General features: G+C 54.0%; 2 protein-coding genes and 1 long non-coding RNA gene across 7 annotated transcripts in view; 2 read left to right on the forward strand and 1 right to left on the reverse strand.

Moving 5' to 3' along the window:
* RABL2B (RAB, member of RAS oncogene family like 2B) overlaps positions 1 to 2,290 on the forward strand; it is a 69,618-nt gene extending 67,328 nt beyond the window's left edge. For all 3 annotated transcript variants that reach the window (XM_075918369.2, XM_075918368.2, XM_075918370.2), the window contains exon 9: positions 1,842 to 2,290. In XM_075918369.2, coding sequence (XP_075774484.1) covers positions 1,842 to 1,919 — 78 coding nt within the window. In that variant the 3' untranslated portion in view covers positions 1,920 to 2,290. The remainder of the gene's footprint in view (positions 1 to 1,841) is intronic.
* Positions 2,291 to 2,392: 102 nt separating this feature from the next.
* ACR (acrosin) lies at positions 2,393 to 7,833 on the reverse strand. Of its 3 annotated transcripts, none has more exons than XM_089777632.1 (5): positions 7,578 to 7,833; positions 6,259 to 6,462; positions 5,684 to 5,949; positions 5,178 to 5,323; positions 2,393 to 3,150 (listed from the first exon to the last, which is right to left on the reverse strand). In XM_089777632.1, the coding sequence occupies exons 1-5, from the start codon at positions 7,703 to 7,705 to the stop codon at positions 2,797 to 2,799; spliced, it is 1,098 nt and encodes a 365-aa protein (XP_089633758.1). In that variant the 5' UTR covers positions 7,706 to 7,833; the 3' UTR covers positions 2,393 to 2,796. The 3 variants fall into 3 exon arrangements, with proteins under 3 accessions (XP_089633758.1, XP_089633759.1, XP_089633760.1); XM_089777633.1 differs by having other exon boundaries at positions 7,582 to 7,682; XM_089777634.1 differs by lacking the exon at positions 2,393 to 3,150 and adding an exon at positions 3,171 to 3,993.
* LOC142825985 (uncharacterized) overlaps positions 7,806 to 13,060 on the forward strand; it is a 32,026-nt gene continuing 26,771 nt past the window's right edge. Inside the window, exons 1-2 of the long non-coding RNA XR_016349351.1 lie at positions 7,806 to 7,901; positions 12,268 to 12,302. This is a non-coding gene — a long non-coding RNA (uncharacterized LOC142825985). The remainder of the gene's footprint in view (positions 7,902 to 12,267; positions 12,303 to 13,060) is intronic.

Raw genomic sequence — 13,060 nt, forward strand, 5'->3', positions numbered from 1 at the left:
AAGGTCTGTGGCACGTCGGGGACTTGTTGCCAGGAGTGGGAAGGGGCGGAGGGTAGGTAGGAGTCCCGGGAGGAGATGCGCACTGGGGCTTCCCTCTGTCGGTGGAGGGGGGAGGAGTCCTGGGAGGAGGTACATGCTGAGGCTTCCTTCCTCTGGGGGAGGTGGCGGGGGAGGAGTCCCAGGAGGAAGCGCGTGCTGGGGCTTCCCTCCGCTGCGGGGAGGGGGGAAGTGTCCCGGGAGGAAGCGCGAGCCGGGGCTTCCCTCCTCTGCGGAGGTGGAGAGAGGAGGAGACCCCAAAGGAGGTGTGTGGCGGAGACTCCCTGTCCCCTGCCCCCACCAACACCCTATCCCCTGTCCCCACTGGCACCCTGCCCCTTCTGGCACCCTGCTCCCTGCCCCCTCTGGCACTTTGTCCCCACCCCAGCACCATGTCCTCTTCCCCCACTAGCACCCTTCCCCAGTACCATGCCCCCTGCTTCCACCAGCACATCAGTGAGGCTTGGGGGGTTGTGGAGGAGTTACTTTTTTGCATCTCACTTGTGTGGCCCCAACTGACTTTTCTGTGGGTCAGGGACCCCTGACTCAAAACAGGTTCCCCGCCCTTCTCAAAAATAAAGACAATGCTGAAACTTTTTGTGTTTGACAGAATAGTTTATTTAAAAATTAAGCCTGGCCAACAAACCCCTAATTGGGGCCAAGCCCCCATCTGGCTGCAGCATCATAACACTCCTGCACCCTCCCGCCCTAAGCCAATCATACACTGGAACCCCATGTCCTGACTCACATCCCCAAACTCCTGCACCCCCACATCCTCAGTCTTCTGCCACAACACTCCTGCATCAGCCACACACCGCAAATCTGTGTCCTGAGCCCATCATATTCCCAACCTTCCTGCCCTGAGCCCCTCACACACCCCAACCAAAACTCCTGCACGCTCACATCCATAAGCCTGTGGTTGCTCAGTACCCCAACCCTCCACCTGCCCCTAAAACTCCCCAGCCTAGAGCCCCTTCCCCGAGGCAGCGTCCCCTTCTGCACCTCCTCCTGTATCCAAATTCCCTCCCAGACCTTGCACCTCTTACCTCTTCCCACACCTAAATCCCTCATTCCCACTCCAAAGTCCATGCATCCAGTGAGGGTACGGCTAGACTGCAGGGCTACGGCTAGATTGCATCCCTTTTCTGTAAAAGGGATGCAAATTAGACGTATCGCAATTGCTAATGAAATGGGGATTTAAACCACCCCCTTCATTAGCATAAAAATGGCTGCCACTTTTTTCGGCACAGAGCTTTGCCAGAAAAAAGCATCAGTCTAGACGCGGATCTTTCGGAAAATAAAACCTTTTCCGAAAGATCCCTTATCCCTTATTTTAAGAGGGCTTCTGAAAGAAAGGGTTTTTCTGACATTTCGCCCAGTCTAGACAGGCCAAATGTTGGCAAAACCTCTTCCCAGAGAAGAATCGAAAAAAGAGAGGCAGTGTAGCCGTATCCTGGGAGTGTATAAGAGCTGGGGATAGCAAGTGAGGAGAAGAACAGAGAGGGCAGGGCTTCAAGGAAGGGATGGGGTCTTGGGGGAAGGATGGGGTGGTAGATCTTGACTTGTTCTGACATTTAAAAAGTGATCTTGGGCGTAAAAAGGTTGGAGACCACTGGTGTACAGCCAGTCCAGATCAAAGGGGGGTGAGGTGGGGTCGGTGCTGGGAGTGTTGTGGGGATCCTGGACAGGCAGTCCCAGGCCAGGGGTGGAAGTATGAGGTGCTGTGCTGAGTGTGCCATGGTGGGATGGGGAATGGCTGGTTCCCATTTGCTTCTCATCATTCCCCCTGTCCTGCTCCCTTCTAGAACTTTGAGCTGCAGAAAAAGGGGGAGGATTCGGATAAAGACGAGAGCTACCCCGAAGAGAAACCCCTGTCCAGCTGAGCCCAGGCTTCAGACCAGCCTTGTGCTGCTCCCCATCACCCCAGCTCCTTCGTGATTAGGTAAAACTGTCAATCTCTGCCTGATGAGAGCAGATTTCTCAGGCACTGGCCATGCTGAGCCACCTCTGGCTGGGACCATCCTGCTCCAGGGAAACCATTTGGATGTGATCTTCCTGGCCTTGGCCCCACCTTCCTGAGCATCCAGGACACAGACGGGACAAGAGTACATGACTGCTGCCTGCCTCGGGACCAGGAGGGGGCATTTGCTGGGGAGTGGGGCCGCTGCCTGCCCTGTCGGGAAGCGCCCTACCCACGCGTTTATTAGTGGAGCCCAGCTTGAGAAAACCAACACTAAAGGATTTTTATAAAGTACTGAGTCTGAGTCCTTTGTGCCCTGCACTTGGGTGCATGTTCAAATACCAGCCCTTCCCGCTGTTGATTCACTAGCCAGTTCTGCTTCCCGCCCTACTCACCATTTCAGCTCACCCCCTTTTACCCCAGTGTTTCTCTGGCATTGTTTGCCGTCCTCAAGCCCACTATTCCAGCCCAGCTGGCTCTGTGTGCCCCCAGCCCCGCCCACTCAGGGCCATATCGCCCCTTCCCTGCTCCATCATTGTAGCCCAGTTGGCTGTGTATGCAGCCTCTGCGCCTTCGTGGCTGTGGGCATGGCATAAGGGATTGAAGAGAATAGAGGCAGAGCTGGCTGTGTTGTGGGCACTGTTTTACTCTTGGTGTGAGGTCAGCTCTCAGTCTCTCCATCCAAAAGGACAACGGGCAGGATAGGAGCTGGGGGCTGGTGCAGAGTCCTCTAGAGCAGTGGGCAAAGCATCGGAAATGGCCACTGTCCATCTCAGCCTCCGCTCTGCTCCCCTTCCTTCTCAAGTCCCATTTTCCTTTAGGCCCTGTAGGAACTCGTGCAGCTTCCTGAAGAAGTCAGATTGACTGATCTGGGCTGATGGGCAGGAGCCTGCCCTTGTTGTGGGCCTGATCCAGGGTGTGGGCCTGAGCCTAGGCCAGGGCCTGGGCCGGAGCCGGGGCCGGGGCCTGGGCCGAGGCTGAGGCTGGGGCTGTGGCCTGACTTTCCCCCAGATCCAGGTATGAAAGTGCTGGGTGGAGCTGTAGACTCCTGGTCTCTGTGCCTTGGCGCAGCCCATCCCCCAGCTGGTGACTCCAATGACCGAGAAGCGCTTTGACCCTTCTTCTGTGCACATGAGGGGGCCACCGCTGTCACCCTGCAGCCGGGGAGAGAAGTCTGAGGCACAGCCAGCTTGTCACTGATGAGCCAAGCTTGGCAGGGGGGCTGGCGCCTCCTTGGAAGAGGCTTAAGGACCCACATTCTTCCCTCTAGCACCTGCCACAGAGACGTCTGTCAGTTGGAGCTCAGAGGAAGGGGGCTCACCACTGAGGCCCGGCTAGCTTGGGCGGAGCCCTAGCACATGTTCCAAAAGGTGCCCCCCGCTCGTGGGGATGGACTGTCTGGGAGCTGCATCCAGGGCTTCTTCCATCAGGAGGCAGGTGCTGGCTCATTCTGTGCTTTGGTGAGCAGTGAGCTCTCAGCTCCCTTCTCTTCCTCCTCCAACAGAGAGCCCTCTTCAGCCAGCCTCTGAATGCAGCCACTATGGCATGGTGGCCTCACTCCCCACCCCCACGTGCTAGAGCTCAGGGGCTTTGCCTCTGGGTCCTGCATGCCATGTTCAGGGTATCGGCTTCACTGGCCCTGAGAGCCCCTGACCCATATTGGGTCTCTGAGTCATTGATATTAGGGATACTGGTCCCCTCTAGTCCATTCTGTGGCCTATTCCTTCGTGTTGTGGCCAGTCTCATTACAAAGGACACTAAACGAAGTTCTTCCCATTTACTTTAGGAGATTGACACAGCTCGAAGCAGCTCATTATGGGCTCTACGCCCCCCCCCCTTTCCTTTTGCATAGGGCTTTACACCCCTAAATACAATGGCACAAAGAAAAGCAAAGGGGTTTCCAGCTGAGATTACCCATCACATGGGGCTATGGAAGGATTCTGGCAGCAGGCAGGCAGAGAAGACTTCCATACCACCTGGCAGGGGAGAGGCCAGTGCTGGGAAAACAGAAGGACAGAGGCAAGAGGCATGGGTTTTAAAATGAGGTGTAGCAGTTTGCAAGGGACTGGGCACCAGTGGAGGAGCCTGAGGATGGGTGAGGAGGAATGATGCAGGTACCCAGTTAGAGGTGACAGGTTCTCACATGTCAGAAACAGCTACTTGTGGGACTTAAGGAGACCAGAGCCAAGATGAAACTGTTCTGGTTGGAGGAAGTGGGGAAGGATCTGGGTGGAAAAAGGAAGGAGAGGCAGAACACCAGATAGGGATATTGGAGGAAGTGGGAGCAGGGTACCACTGAGGATCCCACCAGAGCAGAGAGAGGTGAGAGTCTAAGTAGAGATCCCAGATTGGAGGGGTGGTGAAGCCACAGCACAGACAGTGAGTGGGGCTGGGATTGCACAGAGGGGCTCCGGCCTGTGTATTGGCAGCTGTCAGTGTCAGGCAGGCTGGTGATACCTGTGAAGTTGGGGCTAGTGCTGGGGGCGAGGGCTGTGCACTGAGAAGGCTCCAACCGGTATACCTGGCAGCTGTCGGCACCTGGGCAGAGGTTGGTGATGCCAGAGTATGCCGGGGAGTTTGGGGTTAGTGCCAGGTGGGGGCTGGGCAGTGAGAGGGCTCCGGGCTGAGTACCTGGCAGCTGTCGGCACCTGGGCAGAGGTTGGTGATGCCAGAGTATGCCGGGGAGTTTGGGGTCAGTGCCAGGTGGGGGCTGGGCTATGAGAGGGCTCCGGGCTGAGTACCTGGCAGCTGTCGGCACCTGGGCAGAGGTTGGTGATGCCAGAGTATGCCGGGGAGTTTGGGGTCAGTGCCAGGTGGGGGCTGGGCTATGAGAGGGCTCCGGGCTGAGTACCTGGCAGCTGTCGGCACCTGGGCAGAGGTTGGTGATGCCAGAGTATGTCGGGGAGTTTGGGGTTAGTGCCAGGTGGGGGCTGGGCTATGAGAGGGCTCCGGGCTGAGTACCTGGCAGCTGTCGGCACCTGGGCAGAGGTTGGTGATGCCAGAGTATGCCGGGGAGTTTGGGGTCAGTGCCAGGTGGGGGCTGGGCTATGAGAGGGCTCCGGGCTGAGTACCTGGCAGCTGTCGGCACCTGGGCAGAGGTTGGTGATGCCAGAGTATGCCGGGGAGTTTGGGGTCAGTGCCAGGTGGGGGCTGGGCTATGAGAGGGCTCCGGGCTGAGTACCTGGCAGCTGTCGATGCCTCCTTGCTCGTACCCTGCACACAGGTTGTTGCTGGCGATGGCCCCGTTGTACCAGCGGCTGCTGTTGCAGGTTGTGGTGTCAATAAGATGCACCTTGGCTTCCTGCAGGATGTCAGCTGTTTCCAGAGCTGTGGGGACATGAAGAATATTTACTGCAGAGCTTCGAGCCCTATTTCCTGCTTCCCAGCACCGCTCATGGGTGTTCCCCTCCCCTGGTGCCTATCCTTGACTCTGCTGTCACCTTTGCAGGAGGTAGCTTTGCTATGCATCCCCTCCTCTTCTTCCCTTGCCTGTGGGGAGGGTCAGGTTTGGATCCAGTCCTTGGTGGGCACAAACCCTTGGCTCAGTGAGGTGTGTGGGGCACTGACACTGTCAGGAAGATCAGCTGCTGTCTTTTCACAGCAACAGAGGCCTAGGCCTTCAGTGCAACCAGATCCCCATGTGCCTGTGCTGGGGCAGGTACCCAGTTAGAGGTTACAGGCTCTCACATGTCTCCTGTGTGACACCCCAGCCGCTGATGTAGCAGTGGACGAGTTTTGACACCTCTGTCCTGGCATCGGGCAGGCAGGCAAGCTGTGCATAGTCATTGCACACAATTGGCTGGCTGAGCTCCAGCAGAGCGATGTCGTTCCTCTCCATGCGCGGCTCGTAGCGCTCGTGCTGCACCACCTGCTTGATGGAGCGCACCTGGGCCTCGGGGCCAAGTTGGGAGAGCTGAGATGCACCAATCACAACACGCCACTGCGGGAGCAGCCTGGAGAACAGAGTGGTAGTCAGTCGTGGGGAGGGGGCAGGAAGGGATAGAAAGGTTCTTCTCCCGGCCAGTGGAAATCCCCAGAGACATGCATTGTAGCTGGGTGCATTGTGCTGCCTTATTATCTGAAGTACAGGAGAAAGCAGCAGTCCCATGGCATGGCCAGTCCCACAGCATTGCCCCGGTGCCCTTCTAGCTTTCCAGTGCTGGGCATACATTGAAAAGTGGGGGGGGGGGCGAGCTGCTGTCCCTAGTTGGCACCATGCTTAGGCTGTGAGGGCACCCTTCCCGCAAGGTCCCTTCTCTCACCTTCTCTTGGCTTTGAAGCAGTGAGCTGCTGTGAGGACCCAGCGGGCGCTGATGAGGGACCCGCCACACGAATGCCGGGGGCCTGTTCGAGTGGGGATCTGGATGCTGACGAGCCAGGGCCAGGCCCCTGGCAGAGCATCGACGCCACCCACGATCCGCATCCCCCCATAGCCAGACACCAGGGGGCGGTGCCCACAAACTGCACTGGAGACAGAGGCGCATTACCTTCCTGCAGCAGGGATTTGACACCCTGGGGCTGACCTTTGCTCTAAACTATTTCTCTTACTCCCCCGGTCTTGCCGTGCATCTGCTGTCATGCCTCCTGCTTCTCCCTGGATGCAGCATGTGGGCAGCAGCAGGGCCTAGGAGCCCTGTGTGTTACCCCATGGGAGCTGGCCCATGAGATTTATATGCCAGGGCCTTGTTGCCAACCCACAAGGCGTAGATGTTACCTGATCCTGGGCATCACCCAGGGCAGGGGGCAAGGATTATTGTCAAGACAGCCTCATGTTGGGGGAAAAGCAATGCACTTTGGTGCTGGGAAACTGCCCCATCAGGGCCACTCTCCCTATAGCAGACTTAGACAAAATACAGCCCACAGGCTGAATCCGGCCCCCAAGCCACCGGATCCCACCCATGGACTCTATGGGGAGCACCAGGCAGGCTCCCCGCTAGCCTTGTCACACCTGCATGCCACTCAGAAACTCACACCTGCATGCCACTCAGGGTGGTTTTTCTTTTAACCAGAAACTGGCCAATGGGAACTGTCTGTTTCAGTAACAGGCAGCCACAAAGCACAAAGGGCTCCAGCGCACATGGCTGCAGCATGTTTGGATTGGGGCAGGCAGGGAGGCTGATTCAGGAATGGCTGCTGGCTGGTAAGTCTTCTGGACAGAACCTGCCTTTGGCACCCCAGTCCCCCCTTTCCCCAATCTTCTGCCCCCTCACTCTACATACCCAAATCCTCTGCTCCCCTCCTGAACCCATATCCCCTCCCACATCTGGCACCGCAATCCCCTGCCCCAGATCACAGTCCCCTCCTGCCCTAGTTCACAACTCAAATCCCTGCACCCCCTCCTGTACCCCAATTCCCTGCCCTAGGTCACAATCCAACCTCCTGCACCCTAGTCCAGTGCCCCAGGTCACAACTGCCTCTTTCATCCACACTCCCTCCCTTATCCCAAGCTCTTTCTGCACCCAACCTCCATTCCAGACCCCGCACCTCCATTAAAATCGTGCCATACCACTCAATCACTTTCCCAAATTCTTGGAGTGCCCACCCCTGCCATATAGCCTCTCAAGACCCACATGTCACTTACTCACAGCTGCCTTCCGTGCTGTGCCAGGGCCAGACCAAGGTGTGGAGGAGGAGGAGGAGGGAGAGCAGCCTCATCTTCCACCAGACACATACATCTACAGCGACGTGCCACACCACTCGTGACATCATAAACCAAGTCCTGAGCTTCCGTCCAATCAGTGGCTGGCCAATATGACATCAGAGAGGTCTCTGGTTTCCTCCTTCCTTTGTGACTGGCAAGTGGAGCTGAGAAGATACTGATGGAGGCATTAGGGCCAAGGCTGTGAACACTGAGGGGATGACATGGAAGGTAACTTCCATGGGCAGTGGAGATATCTGGGGACAGGTAGGCTACTTACTGGCATGTCTGCTTTCAGCACAGAGGGAAATCTCCCTGGACAATGTATCCAGCTTGGCAGGCTCTCCTCCCACCCTGCTGTCTCTGTAGTAGAGCATGCTGGGTGCATTACTCCACTCTGCAGGTTAGGTGACCATGTTCTCCAGGCACTCTATGCCCTGCAGAGGCAGCATAGAATAGCTGCCTAGATTCTCCCAGGCTATGTCTACACTGGCATGATTTTGTGCAAGAACTCTTTTGCAGAGGAGTTCTTGTGCAAAAACTCTTCCAGAAGAGAGCGTCTACACTGGCATGTGCCTTTGCACAAGAGATGTGCTCTCTTGCGCAAGAAAGCTCTGATGGCCATTTTAACCACAGGGCTTTCTTGCTCAAGCAATTCATGTTGCCTGTCTACACTGGCCTCTTGCACAAGAACAGTTGCACAAGAGGGCTTATTCCTGAGCGGGAGCATCAGAGGTCTTGCACAAGAAGCACTGATTTCATACATTAGAATGTCAGTGTACTTACACAAGAACTCGCGGCCAGTGTAGACAGGCAGCAAGTTTTGGCGCAAAACCGTCCGCTTTTGCGCAAGATCGCACCAATGTAGACACAGCCCCAGAGTCCACTGATAACATAAATTACAAGAAGGAACTTAGAACTAGCCACGCTGGATCAGCTCCATCTAGACCAATGTCCTCTATGCTTGGCCAGACCCACATGCTCCATAGGCAAGTGTAAGAACCTCAAATCAGCAGATGAAAGGTAATCTCAGCCTCCTTCCAAAGGTCTGGTTCTAACCCTCAACTGTTAGAAACTGTTTCATGATTTAATCCAGTGTTTAATATCCCTTCCAAAACCTTGTATTACTTGACTCTTATAAATCTGGATGTTCTCATCCATATAAATGTTCAGTCCTTTTTAGACTTTTGCTAAGTGTTTGGCCCTACCAGCTTCATAGAACTGTAGAACACTAGAACTGGAAGAGACCTCAAGAGATCAAGTCCGGTCCCCTGCCCTCCCAGCAGGACCAAGCACTGTCTATATAATCGCAGATATATGTCTGTCTAGCCTGCTCTTAAATATCTCCAGCAATGGAGAGTCCACAGCCTCCCTAGGCAATTTATTCCAGGGTTTAACCACCCTGACAGGCAGGAAGTTTTTCCTAGTGTCCAACCTAAACCTCCCTTGCTGCAGTTTAAGCCCATTGCTGTTTGTCCTGTCCTCAGAGGCCAAGGAGAACAATTTTTCTCCCTCCTCCCTGTGACACCCTTTTAGATACCTGAAAACCTCTATCATGTCCCCTCTCAGTCTTCTCCTTTCCAAACTAAACAAGCCCAATTCTTTCAGTCTTTCCTCGTAGGTCATGTTCTCTAGACCTTTAATCATTCTTGTTGCTCTTCTCTGGACCGTCTCCAGTTTCTCCCATCTTTCTTGAAATGCGGTGCCCAGAACTGGACACAATATTCCGATTGAGGCCTAATCAGCGCAGAGTAGAGTAAAAGAATGACTTCTAGGGTGTGTCTAGACTACATGGCTCCGTCGATGGAGGCATGTAGATTAGACAGATAGGCAAAGGGAAATGAAGCCGCGATTTAAATAATCGCGGCTTCATTTAAATTTACATGGCTGCCGCGCTGAGCCGACAAACAGCTGATCAGCAGTTTGTTGGCTCCGGGCGCTAGTCTGGACGCGCCGCGCCGACCTGAAAGCATTTTATCGACATCCCCCTTATGCCTCGTAGGATGAGGTTTACAGGGGATGTCGATAAAAGGCTTTCATTTCGACAAGGGAGCATCCAGACTAGCGCCCGGAGCCAACAAACAGCTGATCAGCTGTTTGTCGGCTCAGCGTGGCAGCCATGTAAATTTAAATGAAGCCGCAATTATTTAAATCGCGGCTTCATTTCCCTTTTTCGAATACACAGATCTACATGCCTCCGTCGACGGAGGCATGTAGTTTAGACTTACCCTTAGTGTCTTGCTCACAACACTCCTGTTAATGAATCCCAGAACCATGTTTGCTTTTTTTGCACCAGTGTCACATTGGTGGCTCATAGTTAGCTTGTGGTCTACCATGACCCCTAGTTCTTTTTCTGCAGTACTCCTTCTTAGACAGTCACTTCCCATGCTGTGTGTGTGAAATGGATTGTTCCTCCCTGAGTACTTTGCATCTGTCCTTATTAAAATTCACCCTATTTACCTCAGTCCATTTCTCCAGTTTTTCTAGAGCATTTTGCATTATGACCCTATTCTCCAAAGCAGTTGCAACGCTTAATAACCGTACTCTCCATGCCAATATGTAAATCGTTGATGAAGAGAGTGAACAGAGCCGGTCCCAAAACAGATCCCTGCGGAACCCCACTTGTTAGGCCTTTACAACATGACCATTGACAGGCTGCATCTAGACTGGCAAGTTTTTCCACAAAAGCAGCCGCTTTTGCGGAAAAACTTGCCAGCTGTCACACTGGCCTCTTGAATTTGTGTGAGAACACTGACGATCTCATGTAAGCTTGTCAGTGTTCTTGCGCAAATACTATGCTGCTCCCGTTCGGGAAAAGCCCTCGTGGGCAAATGTATGTGCGCAAGAGGGCCAGTGTAGACAGCTAAAAAGTGTTTTGCGAAAAAAGCCCTGATGATGAAAATGGCGATCGGGGCTTTCTTGCGCAAAACCGCGTCTAGATTGGCACAGACGCTTTTCCGCAAAAAGTGCTTTTGCACAAAAGCGTCCGTGTCAATCTAGACGCTCTTTTCCGCAAATGCTTTTAACAGAAAAACGTTTCCGTTAAAAGCATTTGTGGAAAATCCTGCCAGTCTAGACGTAGCCAGAGTGTTTGAGTCATTCCGGTTTTCCCCTCCAATGTGCATTCCTGTGCACGTATCTGCACTGCAAGTGGACAGACAGATGCCCTCACATGGTGCAAGGTTGTGAAGTAGGAAATTGTGCCCAGTGTGGAGCAATATGTCACAGAGGAATGTGTGGGAAGTTTGACTGTGATCTAGCAAAAGGTCCTGCTCACAGTTTGCACTGGGGGCAGCCCAACCAATGCCTGCAGCATTTACTGCACAGACTGGATCTGTTTATGACAGCGGAGATGTATTTAGTGAGTATTGTGGCAGCGTCAGTCCCACTTCTGGATCCCAGACCCCTGGGCAGTCCACTATCCCACAGTCTAGGTCTTGCAGATCGGGTACCACCTGCCCTTGCCAGGGTTGGGCTTCAGTTCTCCCACTAAAAGGACGTGGGGTAGATGCCCCTTGGTCAGCCTGGGTTTGGCAACCAGTTACTGGCTGGAGTTTCAGGCTCCTGGGGGAAGGGAGCCCAAGCAGTCCCTGGCAGAGCACCTCACCTTCCCCTGTGGTTTCTGGCAATGCTGACCTTGACTTTCTCTGAGCTCTTTATCAGTTACAAGTTCCCTTTCACTTCTGCTGCCTCCACTCTCTAAACACCTGCCCCTCCGCAGGGAAGGCTTTTTAAAAGACCTCGTGGCTACCTGAAGTCAAATCTCCTGCCCCTTAATTGAGTTACAGCAGCCCCACCCCAGCTGCTTCCACTCTAATAACCTCAGGCTAGCTGCTCCTGGCTGTCCTGAAGTAACAGCTCTCGTCTAGCCCTCTAACCTGCCCTGTCTCAGTATTTAAATAGTGCTTTGAAGGTGCAAAGCCGACCAGTGACTCAGCATCATTACCTCATCTGGCATTGGCCCCTGTCTGCAGACAGGATACTGGGCTGGCTGGGCCTTTGCTCTGACCCAGTGTGGCCATAAGAACATACCAGTGTGAGAACGGCCATACTGGGTCAGACCAAAGGGCCACCTAGGTCCTTCTTACGTTCACATCACTGGTGCGGCCTGGGGGGGTAAATGCATCCCAGATGCACTTGGGAAGTGTGTATTGCTCAAGAGCTTCTCTTTTCCAGCTGCATTCCCCAGCCTTGCTGCAGGGAACCCCTCTAATGTGGCGGCCAACCCACAGCAAGGAAACACTTTTCTACATTTGAGGGAGTGGGAAGAGCCCTCCAGGCAAGAGCCTCCCTTTGAGTGTGACACCTTGCCAGGAAGTGAGCCCAGTTCACAGGGGGAGCCTTAGAAAACAATTGTCCTCCTGTGTAACTGTGGGCATGGTGGCGTTGAGTGAGAATTGGGGAGCATCTGCCTGAGACCTGTGAATTGCCTGCAGCCGGTCTCAGGGCTCTTCAGTGTTGGAGAATGCCAGGAACCTGAGCGCCCACTTAGCTCCAGCAGAGCAGGGTGCAGTGGGAGATTTTAAGGTCCAAAGAGAACATTATAATTAAATAAATTGTGGATTATTCCTATTCTGAACGTGTCTCGCTTCAGCTTCCAGCCATGAGCTCTTGTTCTGCTTTTGTCTGTTAGGATAAAGAGCCCTGTGCTGTCAGAAATCTCCTCATGTAAGTACTTGGTCAAGTCACCTCTCAAACTGCTTAGTCTCTCACTCTAAGACACATTTTCCAGACCCTGAAACGTTCTCATAGCCCGTTCTCTTCCTGACACTTCCCAATGTACTTTACTGACGTGCAGACCCTAACTGGATCCAGAACCCAAAGTTGTATAAAGAGATAAAACATCTCTCTCCCTAGTTCTATCCCCCGCTAACACGCTCTAGCCACAGCGTCACGTTGAGCGTTCATTTCAGCTGTGTTCTACCATGATCCCTGAGTCCTTTCAGAGTCTCTGCTCTCCAAGATACAGCCCCCCCCCCCCGTGTGACCTACATTCTTTGTTGCTAGTGCTGCAGCTGATTGCAGTGTAGCAGTGGACTGTGCTGATTTTGCTTTCACCTCCCTCTAGCGCTGCTCCGCAAACTCATTCTTTTCTCGTGACTGGTTCTTCAAGGTAATCGCCCATATGGAGCCACACGGCGGGGGTGGGCACTTGTCCTCCCAGATTCCAAAGGTGTGAAAGGGCCCCAGACACCCCATATCCCCTCTTTCTCTGCAAGCGCTTTCCCCAAGACTCACACGAGCAGGGTCACAACTACTCTGCTAAGGAACTATTTTTCTTTCCTTGAGAAGGTCCCATAGATTCATTCCCCTTGCTGGTCAATTCGTAAGCAGCTCTGGGCCTCCAGGAGCACTAGCTGCAACGTTTGGGGGACTTGTGCACCAGCTTGAGGGCGTAAAGGACATGCAAAGTGTGGCTTTGTATA

The sequence above is a fragment of the Pelodiscus sinensis genome, chromosome 1, assembly GCF_052426305.1.
Source record: "Pelodiscus sinensis isolate ZL-2025 chromosome 1, ASM5242630v1, whole genome shotgun sequence".
Classification (NCBI taxonomy): Eukaryota; Metazoa; Chordata; order Testudines; family Trionychidae; genus Pelodiscus; species Pelodiscus sinensis.